This window comes from Cricetulus griseus, chromosome 5 (assembly GCF_003668045.3).
Source record: "Cricetulus griseus strain 17A/GY chromosome 5, alternate assembly CriGri-PICRH-1.0, whole genome shotgun sequence".
NCBI lineage: Eukaryota > Metazoa > Chordata > Mammalia > Rodentia > Cricetidae > Cricetulus > Cricetulus griseus.
Genome location: NC_048598.1, coordinates 127,545,652 through 127,562,944, shown reverse-complemented (window position 1 = coordinate 127,562,944; position 17,293 = coordinate 127,545,652). Strand labels below are relative to the sequence as shown.

General features: G+C 42.3%; 1 protein-coding gene across 14 annotated transcripts in view; it reads left to right on the top strand.

The window, feature by feature from the left end:
- The window catches only part of Syne2 (spectrin repeat containing nuclear envelope protein 2), a 289,785-nt gene that overhangs the window by 100,015 nt on the left and 172,477 nt on the right, over window positions 1-17,293 (top strand). For 11 of the 14 annotated variants that reach the window (XR_004770080.1, XR_004770079.1, XM_027418277.2 and 8 more), the window contains 11 exons: window positions 1,755-1,966; window positions 2,093-2,192; window positions 2,816-2,931; window positions 3,645-3,771; window positions 5,107-5,264; window positions 7,079-7,226; window positions 8,036-8,637; window positions 11,653-11,832; window positions 12,718-12,868; window positions 15,283-15,441; window positions 16,699-16,860. Coding sequence is in view for 12 of the 14 variants with exons in the window: in XM_027418277.2 (XP_027274078.1) it covers window positions 1,755-1,966; window positions 2,093-2,192; window positions 2,816-2,931; window positions 3,645-3,771; window positions 5,107-5,264; window positions 7,079-7,226; window positions 8,036-8,637; window positions 11,653-11,832; window positions 12,718-12,868; window positions 15,283-15,441; window positions 16,699-16,860 (2,115 nt within the window). In the remaining 2 variants the exon portion in view is untranslated. The remainder of the gene's footprint in view (window positions 1-1,754; window positions 1,967-2,092; window positions 2,193-2,815; window positions 2,932-3,644; window positions 3,772-5,106; window positions 5,265-7,078; window positions 7,227-8,035; window positions 8,638-11,652; window positions 11,833-12,717; window positions 12,869-15,282; window positions 15,442-16,698; window positions 16,861-17,293) is intronic. The other 3 variants (XM_027418272.2, XM_027418276.2, XM_027418274.2) reach the window with 1 other exon arrangement.

Below are 17,293 nucleotides of genomic sequence, written 5' to 3'. Positions count from 1 at the left end.
CAGATGGTATTGCGTCAGGATAAGAGTCCTCAACAGTAGAGCTTTGTGTCAATGAACAATCGAGTCATAGATGATCTCTTTTTAGTCTCCAGCCTCTTTGATTGGATTTGTGTAAGCACTGAGTCCTCTTTTCTTTTTAACTGTCAGCTTCTGTTCTGTGGCTCTCACAGTGTTACCCTTCCTTGCACAGATGTATAGATACCTATATATGTATGATATATATATATATATATATATATATATATATGTATATATATATATACACACATATATACATATATATATGTATATATATATACACACACATATATATATGTAACACACACACACACACACACACACACACACATAATTATCCTTCACAAATTTCTCCATTTTTTCCTCATTTCCTAAATGTTTCAGATTTTGGAACATTTGGAGCGTTCTACATTTTTCATGACTTTCATCCATCCTTAGTATGAATTTTTATACCCTTAAGACTATTTATTCATCTGTTTATGTTTGTGCCTATGCTTCTCCCTAGCAGTCTTCCCCTGATCTCTCCTGTCTACCCCTGACTGGTGGGTATCACAGATGTCCTTCAGGGACCTCAGGTTGGTCTAGAATGGAACCTGTAACCTTGCGTCTTGGTTATGAATGGCTTTGCTGTCCCAGCAATCTTCACTCCCCCTTTCCCCCACTCCACTGTAGCCCCAGTTACTGAGCAGCTTTGTTCTATTAGTCCAGCCACTTTTTCTCTTCTGTCTATCATGTTGCACCTCCTTTATTTTGTTAGGAAGAAAACAGCTTCATTGTCTTTCACCATAACAGTTTTCTGTTTCGGGGTTGGGGATAGTGCTGGGGATTGAAATCCAGGGCGTCATGCACATTAGACGGGCACTGTACCAACACAGCCATGTCCCAAGTCCTCAGAACTAGTCTGCAAAGCACAGATCCCATTTTACTGGGCCTCCATGGTAGCGGTCTTCCTCTCCAAGGACAGCCCCAGTCTCTTTAGAAGGCTCCAGGGCCAGTCTTAGACTGAGGACTTCAACAGCGGCAGGGTGCCTGTGCTCTGAGAACATTTACTACCTGTCATCTTTTGTCATTGGTGGATATAACTTCTCTGTGATGGGTTTGCCTTGGTTGTCACCTTGATAGAAGCTGAGTTACCTGGAAATGGGTCTCTGGCATGCCTGTGGGGGTCATCTCGACTGACTGATGTATATATAGGGCTATTCTTTAGTCAAGGGATCCCAGACTGTATTGAGTGGAGGAAGTGAGCTGAGAGCTAGCTTGCACCCATCCTTCTGTTTCCTGATTGTGGGAGCGGTGTGACCAGCTGCTTCCAGCTCCTCCTTCCTGACTTTCCTGCTGTGACAGACTGTGCTTGGAGCCAGTGAGATAAACGGAACCCTTCCTCCCTAGTTCCTCTCATCAGGATGTTTGGCTGTATCCACAGGAAGAGAATCTAAGCCAGTCCTCCAGTCACCCTTAGAGAGCCTCGTTCCTCCCACATCCAGCTCGGATGGCTCCCTCTGTGAAGCAGGCAGGTGGAGGTGTGCTCATGGCATCACGAGGTCACAGACCATCATTTGCATGTTGGTTACTGAACTGGGACTCTCAGGGTTGACTCTCATCTCAGTTTTCTGCATACTCAACTCAGGGCAGACGGTCCATGAAAGAGCATGCTGTCAGCGTCACACACACACACCTGGAGTTCCTGATCACGTGTCCTCAGCTGAAACCAGATCATGCTTTCTTCCCTCCCATAGGTTTGCTTTTCTCCGGAAAGTGTTGCACACCAGCTAGAACACCACGTGGGTGTCTTGAGGGTGCTGTGCGAAGAGCTGACTTCACCAGAGAGTCAGCAGGAACTGAAGAGAGCGCTCGGAGATTACGAACAAAAGATAGAGAGACTTGTGAAGTGTGCTTCCGAGATTCACATGACCCTGCGGTCCTCCCAGGAAGATGCGCTGGAGGAGAGGTTGGTACCTTGTAAGAAGGTTCTTGCCTCTGAGCACAATCAGATGACATTAAATGTGCTTCATGCTTTATAAGGTCCCATTTTCCCTCCACTCTATTTTAATAAGCAATCGTGATTCCTTCCTAGGAGTGCCTTGACCACAACTGAGAATGGCAGAAGGGATGCCCACAGTGAGGCACTGCTTGAGACACCAGAAAACCAATCGTCAACTGAAAAGGTGTTAAATGTGGGTGATATATTCCACAAATAAACTCATTGTAGAAGGTCAAGTGTATAACCATCCAGTTCTCATGAGAGTTGGTTTAATTACCTGTTTTCATCAATTAAGATTTCCTACTTTACAAATACAAGGAAGACCACTCAGAGAGTTAGAATGATGCCAGTCACAGCTTCAGTGTGCCTAGCACTCTTCCAAGAGTACCAATAGTTGCTCTGCACAATTTCTGAAGACAAATTGTGTCTGCTGCTGTCGAGTTGGATGAAGCTGACCGTCGTCTTCACAGGCGACCCCATAATGTTGTGATAAACCGAGTCATTTGCCTTCTCAATAGAATGTATTTTGTTTCCCTTGGGAATTGAATTTGCAAAATTGCTGAAGGTAGAGAAACTGGCATTTACTATATGGCAGCAGGTGCTAGGAAGGAATGCCTGTCGTCAGGGTGTTGCTTTTGACTGAGCCATGGGGTCTGATGCAGTCAGTATCGGGAGCCTGGCTTTACCAGTTAGAAGGCCACAGTCTGCCTAGTCAATGTTCTTGTCTGGTGAGAAGGTTTTGCTCTGAGCACTAAGTTCTCCTGACATGGGAATGTGTTTAAGGTGTTGTCTTTACTCTTTTGCACATTTGCTTAGGCAATGGAGCCCCTTAAGAATTTTAGCCAGACACCAGAATTAAAGCCTCAGCAAGAAGGAAGCATTGTGGAGAAGGAAGGAAAGGACTGCAAGGCACTGAGTGACTTATGGGAGAGGTAACTTCTTTTTAAACTGTGAGGATCCATTGACACTCTCTCACCAATGACAACGTGTATTTCATACACACACGTACATGTACACACACATATGCATATATGTATATATCCATTTAGTTATTTGTGTATGTGTGAATGGATATATGTGTGTGTTCTCCCACTCTAGGTCCTGGGTATTAAATTCATGTCATTGTGCTTGGTGGCAGGCATCTCTTAACTACTAAGCTATTTTAACGTTTAGCTCTTATTATTTTTAATATGTATTCATTCATTTGTGATGTGGGTGTGTGGATAGGTACGAGTGTGCAGAAACAGAGGACAGTTTATAGGAGTCCTTCCACCGTGTGGGTCCTGGGGATCAAAATGAAGTCACCAGCCTTGGCCACAGGTGTCTTTGCTCCCTGAGCCATTATTATGTGTCTTTAAAACTTGTATTATTCTTCAGTTGTAATTTTGGCATGTGGCCATAATTTAAGCAGAAGTTATTTGGGTATTTCTGCATGCACAGTTGGTAGTAATTTTAAAATATTTATGTCTTATTTTAAAATTAAGTAATGTTTTATATTTATTAAATTTTTTGGTTTGCAAACAAGAAACTGGTTTCACTGTGTCGTTTTTTCATATAAATTCATATATACATATTACATTATACTTTGCCCAGCCCCACCATCGCTTCGACATACTAAGCAATGTTGCACTTAATTTTCTCCCAGGTATGATACACAAAGAGAGACTCTTGAACGGCACCTGCAAGACAACAAATCCAGACTCACGTCTGACTTTCCTAGTGAAAGCGAATGGAGCAGTGCTTGCCTGCAGGGCAAACTGACGGATCTGCAGGTGATTCCTGAAAATATTATGCCTCATCCAGGTCAAGAGCTCTTTCTGCTCTTCTACAGGTCGGAGGTTTAGTTCCCAACATGCATGTCAGACAGCTCATTACCTTCTGTAATTCCTGCTCCAAGTGATATGACATCGCCCTTTTGTGGACTCTCGCTCTCTCTTACACACACACACACACACACACACACACACACACACACACACACACACACACACGAAGAAAAAAGAAATCAATAACCAAGAAAAGGAATTAGAATAGTATAGAAGTACAAATGTCTAATTATAAGCTATAAATTAGTTTCACTCACTTTTTTTGGACAAGGTTTCATTATGTAGACCAGGCTGGCCTTGACTTTACAGATCAATCTGCCTTTGCCTTGTGAGTGTTGGAATTAAAGGTATGTGCCACCATTCCTGTCCTTTCTTTGATTTCTTCTATCTAAAAACTTGGTTCATTCCAAGTTTTCTTTGAGTTTAGAATGTAACAATTTTCTACTTAGAGAAAGTAGATTACCTTTTACTTCATGCGTGTGCATGTGTGTGTATACATATGTGTGTATGTGCATGTTTGTATATGTGAGTAGAGGGGGTAGGTGTGTATGTGTGTGTACACGTGTGTTTGCCCATTTGTGTGGAGGCCAAAGCCAGCATTAGGTGTCTTCTCTAACTCTCTCCACCCTATCTTTTGAGTCAGGGTTTCTAGAACCCTCCTCCTGAAGTCCTGTCTCTGCCTCCCAGTGTTGAGATGGCAGACATGCAGGCCATACACAGCTTTTTACCTAAGTGGTGGGGATCCAAACTCAGTTCCTCGTGCTATATGGCAGGCATTTTACCCAATGAGCCATCTCTGTTGCTCTCTGTGTGTTTGTCCTAGGGAAAGTGATCTTAGATGCCTTTGAAAGCCATATTGTCAACTGCTTTAACTTCATTAAATTTGCTTTCTTCTTGTTTTAAATCACATTTTATTTAGTGTGTCTGTGTATGTGTGTCTGTGCATGTGTGTGTGTGTGTCTGTGTGTCTATGTGTTTGTGTGTCTATGTGTATGTCTGTGTGTGTCTTTCTGTGTGTGTGTGTGTGTGTGGGTGTGTGTGTGTGTGTGTGTAGGAACAAAACTCAGCTTGTCAAGCTTGGTGACAGCTAACCCTGTCTTGATCTTTCTTCCTGATCTCTGAATTAGGGCTAGATACCATTGTTCCCCAAAGGACAGTTCATAACAAACACACTTTCATGTGGAGCATTGTGTTTTGTTTGAGTGGGTGTCTATTTTGTGAGAAAAGTATAAATGAGCCTTTGACCAGTGACTTGACAAACGGACTCATCTTTTCATTTAGGTCTTAAGGGCGGACACTGGTGCTTGCTGGGATGATTTTGAAGTCACTTCACTGAATTTGGAAAGTCTGGTGAGTGACATGGAGAAGCCTGCTCTAGCCCAGGCCAGAGGCTTACTAATGGAAAAAGAACAAGCGCTTCGGAGGCTTATGAACCCCAGGTACATCTCAGGTTTGCTAACCCCTGACTAGTGCATTGCTAAGTGTGTGAGTCAATAGACTGTAAACCTTCAGGTAGTTGTCACAACCCAATGAGAAGATTGTCCTGTTAACCCTTGGGAGGGAAAAGTTTTGTTTTGGCCCAACCTTCAGAGGCTGCAGATCCTAGATGCTTGGTTCTGTTGTTTTGGGACCATGGTTATAGAGAAGGTCATGGTGCGTGTGCATGGCAGAGGATGCCTGTACTCTTGCTAGCAGGTGAGAGCAGATAGAAACAGAATGGGGCTGGAGTCCCCCATCCCCTTCAAAGTCATTACCAGTGACCCCCACTGATCTAACTTCCTCCCACTCGGCCTCATCTACTAATGGTGTGCCCCATCATGACACAGTTTCTAACACCTGGGCCTTTGGTTACCAATAAGGAAGCAGATACCAAAAGAGGTTATGTAATCTGGCTAGAGACTCAGGAGGACCCTCAGCTCTTTGTAATTTCAAAGGCCATGTCTCCCCTTGGATATGAACTTTTCTGAGTTACAACCTTTCAGGGCATTGGCTTCTTCATTGCTAAAATGACTGTGTTACTATTGTCCTACATCGAACCCAAGGGTGGGGGCTGGGGAGGTGGCTCAGCTGCTAAGAGCACTGGCTACTCACCCAGAGGACCTGATTCAATTTCCAACTTTCTGGAACTTCAGTTCCAAGAAACCCCACACCCTCTTATGGATTTCATGGGTACCAGAAATGTGCATGTTGCACATACATACATGCAAGCAAAACACCATTAAATAAATAAATAATGTGTCCCCAGTACATATTCCCCACCCCCCACCCACCCCCCCATCTTAAGTGGCAGCAGCCAAGACTCAGAGAGTCTGTTTGTTACACATGGCGATGTTTTAAATTATTATCAGTTGGAGCCTATTTGTTGCACCCCATTTATTTCTATACATAGGAAAAGCAATTATACTTGTAATAAAATATGACAATTCCATAATTACAATAACATAATTTTGAGGCTTATTGGTCCTTAAGTCCAAGTTAAATTTCATTTTTATTCTTGTATTTCAAAGAAAAAATGCTTAACAACAATTTTCCATTCTGTGCAGCATCTATTAAACTACATAGAATGTTTAGGTGCTGAAACTGATTGACGAGTAGGAGAGGTATGGTGAGTCTGGACATCAGAGGGGCTCAGGTGGTGGTGAACTACGTGATACACAAAGCCTTGCTCCCTGTCCTAAGCACCTTGTAAAGTAAATGGAATGCTGCACACCTGTAATCTTAGGGCTTGGGATCAGTCAGAAGTTTAAAGTCAGCCTGGCTACAAAGCAAGCTCAAAGCCCACCTGGGTTACACAAGACCATGTCTCAAAACAAAACAAAAACAAAAACAAAACAAACAAATCATCAGCATTACAGAATCGGGTTGGAGCTGACCCAGGCTAGCGGGATGATAGTTAACCCAGGTGTCTTATTAACTAAATGTTTGAATGAATGGATGGTGTGTTTGTGTGTGTATTTGGATACATTTTTGACATTTTATTTTAAATTTTGATTTATCTTTATTTAGTGCTGAGGATAAAAAGGAGAGCTTCATGCTGGACAGGCAGTTTACCACTGAGCTATATCCCTGCCTGACTTCTTTGGCACTTTGGATCTGTGGGTTTGGGTTTTAATGTGATGGCTTGTACATGTCATTATATATATTTTTACTGGGTAACCATATCCTTCTTTTGGTTAAATGACAGTGTTAGCATGTTTTTGTAGGACAGCCTTTTACTGTTTTCCCATCCACATCTGGTTTGTTTTATCCCCAGAATGGAGTCACTGGAGTTGGCCCTTCAGATTGTATTGCCCCTGGAGAAGGAGTGTGCTCTCCTTTGTGGTCCCCACCTCCCCTTCTGCACAGTGTCTGTCCAGAACCTGCATCCCGTGGAGGTTGATGGCATTCGTCAGAACCTGCAGGTGAATACACTCTCAGAATGTATTTATAAGACCTTCAGTTCCTCAGAGATGCTCACAGATATTTAACTTTTTAAAATCATAGTGAGATTTAGAGTATAAGCCTTGATATAAATACCTTAATAATTTGTTTGTTATTCATTTCTTATTTGTTTGTTATTCATTTCTTATTTATTCTATTCCTTGAAGTTTAGATGTAGGTACCAAGGAGTAAGTAAAGGGATATTTTCTTCCAATTCAGAATAAAGCCTTTCTTGGGATGTCATCAGTCACAAAATTTCTAAACACTGAAGCTGGCATAGTCTTCAATTTACTTATTTCTGCTTCCATTTTAAATACTCCTCCAATCATAAGACAGATCACTTTACTGTTGATCTGCTATTACTTCTTTGAAGTAGTACATCTATGTACCTGTTTTCTTGGAATTCAAGCATGAGGAAGGTGTGTTAGATAAAGAAACAGTTGGCATTGGCTCATTTGCTATTGAAATGTTTCCTGATTCTAAAAACGTTCAGCTTTGGTTAAACTCAGAAATATTTTTGTAGATCAAATTTAGTCAGCACTTTGCTCTCTCTGTCTTAGTTGTTGCCCTCTCTTTGTGTGTGTGCGTGTGGGGGGAAACAGAGACAGAAAGACAGAGAGAGAGAGAGAGAGAGAGAGAGAGAGAGAGAGAGAGAGAGAGAGAGAGAGAATATGCACACAGTTTGTGCACACACAGAGGCACCCATGCATATGCATGGTGCATGTAATTCAGTTCAGGGCTTCTCTTTTTCTTTTCACTGTTTTTGTTTTGTTTTACTTTTTAACTCTAGGATATCCGAGATTCCATAGCACAGCAGATGAGAATATGTGCCCATTTAGAAGAGCCAAGTGACTCTGTACCAAGGGACTTACACACCCTAGATCAGCGTGCAATACAGGATATTGTGCTGAAATGCAGACTCCAGCTGGAGACCATGAACCAGAAGCTGGAGATGAGTGAAGCTACCCTGGAGGCTCTGGAAGACTTTTTGGCTTCTCTGAGAGCAGTGAAGCTGTCTGTTGAGCCCCCTGCAGACCCTCCTACCTCGAATGCACAGGAGGGTACTCCAGCAGTGAGAACTGTTGAGGAAGACATTCTCCTGGTGACAGAGAAGGCCGGGCCTTTGGATGAACGCTTGAGGATGCTCGGTATAAACGTTAAAGATGCTGAGGGAGGGGAGAATACCACCTGTCAGAAACTTCTTGGTGCTTTGTCAGTCAAGGTCTCAGACTCGCATGGCCAGAGTAAACAGGAAGGACTCACTGAGGACACGACGTTATTGGATGCCTGTAGTTCCAAAAATCATGAGCTCCTTAAAAATATTCAAGACATCCAGAATCAGATCAGTAAAATCGGTCTGAAGGATCCCACTGCACCAGCTGTGAAGCATCGGTAAGAACGGTGTCATCCACAGTGATACTTGATGCATTTTCAAATACTTCTGGATCTTTCTATCTCATCACTCTGACTATTCAGTGTTCTGCATTCCTTTCAACAGACTTCATGGAAATTTACTTTTTATTGATAAAGTTCCTCTACAGAATGTTCAACCCGCCCTCCCAGAGTGTGTTTTCCTGGACATGAGAGAAGCGGAGTGAGACACGGGTGAAGGACATAAGTTACTTTCTTGTTCCTTCATTCTTCTCTGTTTGCATTGTGGTATTCCCTTAAGGGTGAAAACCTAGCAGGTCCCACATAGTTCATATACACCTCAGTTGCTCATCTCAGTTATGTTTTCCTGTTCTTGTAATAAAATACTGACAAAGGGGACCCCACAGAGAAAGAACTATTGGCTCACCGTTTGGGAGTTAAGTAGGTCATGACTGGAAATACCTGCCTCAGCTGCTCAAGGTGGCTGCCACTCACAGTCAGGAAGCAGAGAGCCACAGATGTTAATGTTTAGGTCACTTTCTCCTTTTGGTAGATTCAGTACAGGAATCCCAGGCCATGGAATGATGCCGCCCACAATTAGTGTGGGTCTTCACATCTCAGTTACTCTAGTCTAGATCAGTGTGGTGTGAGGGAATTCTTGGTCCTTTGTAGTTGACAGTGTCAGCCACCACAAAATAAAAGGAATCATGACCAAAGGCCACATGCCATCGCATGTCCCTGTACTTACTTAGTTCTTTTATGGTCTCCTATCCTCCCAGCAGGATTAGAGTGGTGCTGAGTTTAAAGAGGCCTTATGGGAACTGAATGGGTTTGGTGACATACAAGCCATTTTCGTTTCAGCATTCAGAATATGGCTTCTGATTGATTGTGAACACTGAGTCATTAATAGTTATTCTTGTAGAACCTTCCTCTTCCTAATAAATATTCCAAACCTTTCCCACTCCCTTTCACTTTAGTTTCTCTGACTTGGTGGTCTCTTCAGAGTTTTTAGCTCACCCAAGTCCCTTAGTATAAATATGCCTTTCCCTCCAAAATTCCCCCTCAGGCCCATTGAGACTTTCAACCCTAGAGTTCTTCAGTATGTAATGAGGTATTGCGCTAATCATTTGTGTAGTTATCACTTCGATACACTTTAATTATATGTTCACCAAAAGTAATGGATGCTAATATATGAATTAAGAGCCATATGTTTATAGATGACAGTTGTGTATTCATGTAGCTGTGAATAGAGCAAAATAGATATTCCATGCCGTGCAGTTTAGGGTATTGGGAATACTGTACTTACAAAAATAGGTTGAACGTTCTTGACTCTTCTGGAACTTACGACTGGTGGTGACTAAACCTAGGGAGACAAAGCTGAGTAAGGAAGGAGAAAGAGGTTGTGGTGGCAAGGTGGGTGCTCACAGAAGCATCACTGTGAGCAGAATATGTTCATCAAATAAAATTCAAGAGCAAACCTTGTGACTATCTGGGGAACAGCCGTGGGGCTGAGGGGTCTGTAGTAGAAATCCAGGTATGAATGAGGAACGGCAAGGAGGTGAGAAGGTACAGCGTTGAGGGGGAGGGGAAGGGAGATAGGATGTCATGGGTGGGATGGGGCTTAACTCATATGGGGCTATGTTGTGACTTTGGCTTTCTCTTTGAGTGACCTGGATGTCATTAGAGGGTTTTAAGCAGCAGGATATGATGTGGTTTAAACCATAACTGTCTCTCTATAGCTGATATTCCAAAAATAGACTATGGGATGCTATCCATGTGAGGAGGGATGGTGGTATCATGGACCAGTGGTGAGGCAGAAAATTTTTAGATGCTGTGGAGTTTCCAGGGTTTGATCTGAGACGCTAAAAGAAGGGAGTTACCATTAATGCATGAGAAAGACTGACATCTTCCAGCTACTGAATGGCAGATCAGGTGGGCACCCTTTTAGAAACAGGTTTGAAGTACCCGTTTGACCTTCTAGTAGCCATCTCCACAAGGCTTCAAGATGATTGATGTCAGGAGAAAGGCCTGAGCTAGAGATGCACATTTGAGTCTTCAGTTGCTGTTTCACGTCATGAGGTTGACTGAAGAGTGTAGATGGCACAAGGAGAAGAGGTCCAAGCTGTACCTGCAAGGGTACTCTGTGTTAAGAGATCAGGGTAATAAGGGGGAGCTAGCTGAAGACAGGGGGCTCAGGGACAACAAGAGTGGCTTGGGAGCCTTACCCAGGAGGAAGTGACCATCTGTGTGAGGTTGTCCTGACCACTGGAAGAGGATGAAGGCCTGGACGGAGTTGGTATTTCCCAGTATGAAGGTGCTGGGAATCTCAATTGTAGTTTGGGTGAATGAGTAAGGAGTGAAGGCCGGTGAGAAGTAGGTTCCAGGGTGAACTGGAGGCGAGCAATTGCAGTTCATACTCATGGAGTTCTTTCTTCAGGGTTGGTTTTCAGGATAAACCCTTAGTTAAATAGTTCCTTTTTGAATTGAGAGAGCTTTTTTGTACAGGAAGTGCGTGATGTCCAATCCTTCCTCTTTGGTCCCCCACCCTTTCTTAGAGGCCTTGCTTTGTTCAATCACCTATTTATTCATATCATGTATCAGCATCACACACACACACACACACACACACAAAATCTCTCTCTGTCTCTGTCGCTCTCTCTCTCTGTCTCTTTCTCTCTCTCTCTGTCTCTCTCTATCCCTGTCGCTCTCTCTCTGTCTCTCTCTCTCTTTTCTCTCATATGCACATGCATACATATGTTCACCAAAAGGGAAAATGTTATTGCTTATGGCTTTATGTATTTGTTATATTTAATTAAAATGTCAAAAAGTATTTTGGTAATGCAGGGAGCCCTCCAAATCTCTGTATTGCAGGAATAAACTCCTGTACATATTATTCAGGAATTCCTTTGTAGTAGGAATTTTGCCATTAATCTCATGGTGACAATGGAAACACATTCCTGCTTTTCCCATGTTTTTTGTTGAATCAGCTTGGTTAACAATTGACCAATAATTTTTTTTTTTAATTCCATACTCAAGGAAAAAGTCATTACTCAGGCTAGATAAGGACCTCAATGGATTAGAGGAAGAGAAGATGCGCATACAAAAAATGGTTAATTCTCTCCCGAAATTCAAAGATGGCAAAGAGAAAATGGTGATTCAACAATGTCGAGATACAGCAGCCTTATGGGACAGTGTGAAAGCTGCTCTCACAGACTGGTAAGGGAAACATCCCTTCTGAATCTGAAAATGCATCTGTATACTTAACATTCGGAAATGTGTCCCCTGGACTTTGAGAGGGGCAAACACTGGGCTTCACGCTAGAGCTCACAGGCCAACATCTGTCACATGGAGCTCTAGCACCTCCTGACAGTGTCTACCTCTATGGCTGGGGCCACTTCTGTCTCTGAAGGAGTTCAGGAAGCACATGAACTGTTTGCTGTGGGAAGTCCCTGAGTCACTATGTACCTTCCCTTAAGTCTTTGGACTCCTATGGTCCACCCTCGCTTCAGCACACCCTGAATTCAGATGGAACCTATGTGCAAGGAAGCCATGATAAAGCCCATTTGTGGTGTATGATCTAGTTTAATTTCATAGGTCATAGTGCCTTCTTTAAAGTCTTAGGATAAATTAGTACCAATTTAACTGCCATGTTCAGTGAATTATTCCCCTTTCTGAAAAGGACTGAGCTAAGAATGACTGGAATAGATAGTCCTGTAAGTGAGCTGTGCAACAATCTGATCGAAAATAATCTTGGATAGTGCTATTGTGGGGCTGTCATTCCATTGGGTCTTGTGGTTGCTGGTTGCTCGACGAAATGCTGGTTCTGTCGAGGTCCAAATCCTGTAATCTCCCCAGAGCTTACATGTGTTGACGTGTAATCTTGAGTATCTCCCCAGAGCTTACTTGTATTGACATGTTAACATAATCAGTAAAGGTGAGAATCTGGTGATTATTTATTTGTGCAATCTGTTTGCTATGTCCTCCTTATTGGTAATATAATCAAGCCCTGTGGAGCAGGAAAGTCCTCCGTGACTCGTGAGCTGTTGTCATAGTACACATGGCATAATTTCAGGCTGTTTTCCTTCCTTTTCTCCTGCATAGCCTTGAACAGTGTGGGAGTGTTCTGGAGCTGTTAAAACAATATCAGAATTTTAAAAACAACTTGACAGCTTTGATTCAAAAAGAAGAGGGTATCATCTCCCAGCAGGCTTCCTACATGGGAAGGGACAACCTGAAGAAGAAGGTAGCAGAGGTGAGTCCACCTTTCGAGAGATTTGTCCTGCACGGCGAACTTAGTAGTGACTGTTTGACTAGGTATTAAGGAATTTATCTAATTTATCACCAGAGCTAGAAAGAAATCAGTTTCGAGTGGGTAGCGGGTTACTTCTATTTGGGCTTTAGTACTGGAACTGTGGCTCCGTCACCCGCTGCCCCCCCATAGGACTGCAAAGCCCTCTTGCCCCAGGGCTTTCACTGGAAAGGAACCTGAGCCCTCGTGCAGGCATGGGAGATGAAGACTGTGGGAAACCCTGTCTGTTGCTAGCAGACAAGGAGGGCATTACAATTCCTGTATTCATTTTCTGTAAAGATGTGCGAGCCACATCCCCCAGTCGCCCATCTGTGTTGATAGCATCACCAATCCCAGCTCCATATGCTAAGGAGAAAAACATCTTTTGAACACTAGATGTCATTATTTTCTATGAATTTACATGGTTAGAAAGGAATACGCCATACTCTTTACTCTATGACCGTGTCTTTCCCTGTGGCTCATGAGTTTCCAGCTACAGGGCTGTCAAGCTGTGACAAGTATGTGTGACATGTAGTCTTCTTGATGTATTTGCTCATTCGAAAATAGTTTTATTAAACTTCCTATTCATTTTTAAATAGATTTTAATTAATTAGTTTTATGTAGACGGTGTTTTGCCTCCATATGTGTCTATACACCAGTTTTATACCTAGTTCCTGAAGAGCAGTGGTTCTCAACCTGTGGATTGTGACCCCTGGGATCTAATGACCATTTCATTAGCATTGCCTAAGGCCATCAGACAACACAGATACTTACATTCCGATTCATAATAGTAGCAAAATTACAGTTATAGAGTAACAACAAAAATAATTTTATAGTTGGGGTTTACCACAACACGAGGAACTGTATTAAAGGGTTGCATCATTAGGAAGGTTGAGAACCATTGCTGTAGAGGCTGGAAGAGGATGTTAGATTCCCCTGGACCTGATGTTACAGGTGGTTGTGAGCCACTTTGTGGGTGCTGAGAATCTAACCAGGGTCTTCCAAAAGAACCATCTCTCTAACCCCCCAGGGTCTTCCAAAAGAACCATCACTCTAACCCCCTAAACTTCTTATTTCTTGAGTGCAACTCAATGGAAGTATGTATCAGCCAGATAGTAGCTTCTTTAATTTTTATTTATTTTAAAATTTTAAAGATGTATTTCTTTTATGTGTATAGATGTTTTGTCCCCAAGTATGTATGTGTACCACATGCATGCCCGGAGCCCAAAGAGGTCTGAAGAAGGCATTGGATCCCCTGGAACAGGATGGTTGTGAGCCAGCATGTGCATGCTGGGAGCTGAACCCAGGTCCTCTGTAAGAGCAGCCATTCATTTCTGTATCAACCAGATTCTTATATTTTTGGTTGTGAGCCTAGCCTTTAATGGCTGAGCCATCTCTCCAGCCCTCAACCAGATTCTTATGGGTGACTTCGTCTTAGAACTTCCAGCCTCCATGTTCCAGGGACACTGAGAGCCTTTGTCTGAGACCCACTCTGTCAGGCTGTTCTACACAGCTGTCCAATCCAAAGGAGCCTTGTTGAGACATTGGTAGTACGATGGTGAATGGTGACTGTGTGACTGATTTCCTATCAGCCTTAATTGAAGGAGGCCACCAAAATCAGGAACAGTTTTTCAGTTCCATCCAGCAGAGGCACTGACCTTCACTGGCCTTGAAATCTATAGGAATCCCGTCCTAATTTCCAGTGGATTTAAGGAGCCTTGATTCCTTGGTTCTTGGAGAATACAGCACAGGCAGCCACAAAATCTTCTTGGTCTTGAGTTCCAGTTCATAGTTACCCATGTGTTTTCTTATGCTAGTCTTTAAAATAGGAATTCTAGGGGCTGGAGAGATAGCTCAGAGGTTGACAGCAGTGTTGCTCTTCTAAAGGTTCTGAGTTCAATACCCAACAACCACATGTTGGCTCACAACCAACTATAATGAGATCTGTGCCCTCTTCTGGCCTGCAGACTGCAAAGGCAGAACACTACATAATAAATAAATAAATAAATAAATAAATAAATAAATAAATAATTCTAACAATTGTCCATTGGATAAACAGAATATTTTTACTCCAATTGTGGTCTTTTGTTTGTTTTATATTTATTTGTTTAGAGAGAGCATGGATGTTGCAGAGCACATGTGAAGGATAACTCGAGAAAGGGAAGTCATTTGTCCTTTCACCTTGAGGTCCTGGGGATTAAACGCAAGGCTGTGAAGCTTGGCAGCACGATCTTTCCTTACTAATCCATCTTGTTGGCCTTTAAGATCATTTCTAGGTTTAATAACAAAAAATAGAATCGTTATTCTAGTTGCCTCTCTCTATACGTATGTTTTGAATACGTCAAAAACTTAATTTTTCTGGTTTTTTTTTTTTGCAGATTGAAACTGTGAAAGAAGAATTCAATGAACATTTAGAAGTTGTGGACAAGATAAATCAGATTTGTAAAAATCTACAATATCATCTAAATAAAATGAAAACCTTTGAAGAGCCCCCCTTTGAAAAAGAGGCTAATGCTATTGTGGACAGATGGCTGGATGTATGTGACAAGTTAACTAAGAGTTCTGTTTCATGACAAATTGATATTTGGGGAAGCATCTTTAGTATTCTTATGGCACTAAAAATTTAAGCTATCAGCCGGGCGTTGGTGGCTCACGCCTTTAATCCCAGCACTCGGGAAGCAGAGGCAGGTGGATCTCTGTGAGTTCAAGACCAGCCTGGTCTACAAGAGCTAGTTCCAGGACAGCCTCCAAAGCCACAGAGAAACCCTGTCCTGAAAAACCTAAATAAATAAATAAATAAATAAAATGTAAGCTATCATTCTGTTGTTTTAAAAAGTAGTATGTTATTTATAACTTAGGAATTAATTTCATCTCAAAGGTTAGCCATTACTAACAAATAGAATTTCAGTCTTCCAAATTGTTTGTGTGTGTGTGCACGTGCGAACGTGCTCCTGCACTCACTTGGGAGCGTGCATGCCTCCCTACCTGTCTGCCATATGTGGTGGTGTATATATATAATCAAAGTACTTGGGAGAGAGTAACAAAAAAAAAAAAAAATCAGAAGTTGAAGGCCAGCCTGAGCTGTGTGAGAGCCTGTCTCAAAAAATAAAAATAGCCAGGCATAGTGATGTACCCTGTTAATACAAGTACTTGGGAGGCAAAGGTATGCTGACCTCTGTGTTTGAGCCTAGTCTGGTCTACATTGAGTTGTAGGTCAGTCAAGGCTTCATTGTACTCGATGTATGGAAAATAAGTTCGTCAACATAGCCTTCCGTGCAGGATCTTGATATTCAACTTGATGCATTTGTAGTTTAATTTGCTATCCTTAAAAGTTACAAACTAAGAGTTTTCTGTATTTTCTGTTTAATTAATCAAATAATTTTACTTATTTATTTGTTTATTGAGACAAGGTCTTGCTATGTATCCCAGTCTAGGTTTTCAATGACCATGAGCCAGGATGGCCCCAGACTTGCACTGGGATTCCTGCCTCAGTCTCCCCAGTGCCTGGACTAGAGCTGTGTGCCACCATGCCCTTTTTTGAGACAGGGCCTTATGTTATACAGGCTGGCCATGAACTCACAGTGATCTTTCAGAGTTGCTTTGAATTACATATATGCTATAGCAGGTCGGCTGTGATTTTAAAGAGAGGGTAACATGATACATGAAAGCATTTTTTTCCTTAAGAATCAAAAAAATTAGCCACTAAGGGTGGGCCTAATTTTATTTCAAAACAAGTGAGTGAAACAATGATCTTCACACCTGTGTCCATTGTTTTTATTTACAACTGGCTATAGATAAATGAGAAGACAGAAGAATACGGTGAAAATCTTGGGCGAGCGCTGGCCTTGTGGGACAAACTTTTCAACTTAAAAAGCAGCATTGACGAGTGGACTGAGAAGATCCTTGGGAAACTGGAGTCACATGAGCTGACTGAGGAGGACAGAGAAAGGCTGAAGGTAACTCAACCCAGATAAGACAGGTGCTTTGTCTACATACTGTTAGCATCTTAATATCGGGTTTGCCTGTTGCAGCATGGTAGAAAAATTCCATTGAAATAATATATTTCTTTCACTGTGCCCTGAGAGGTCTCTGAACTCTATGGATGGCTCTGTGGATTCACAGACACCCAAGGGCTTTGTGGACACAATTACCTTGGGTGAGGAAGGATTATAACAAGAAGAGAGCTGATTTTTAAACGGTGCTCCCAAGTTGGCATTTGGAAAGGACCTGAGCTGCCTCTTTTAGTTGTAGGAAGAACTGTTTCTGCTTCTGGATGTAACTCAGAGGCAGAGTGCTTGCCTAGTATGCTTGGGACTCTGAGTTCAGCTTCTGACACCACAGTTAAGAATTCTTTCTAATTGCTTATTTGTTTAATGTCATTAACTTGCA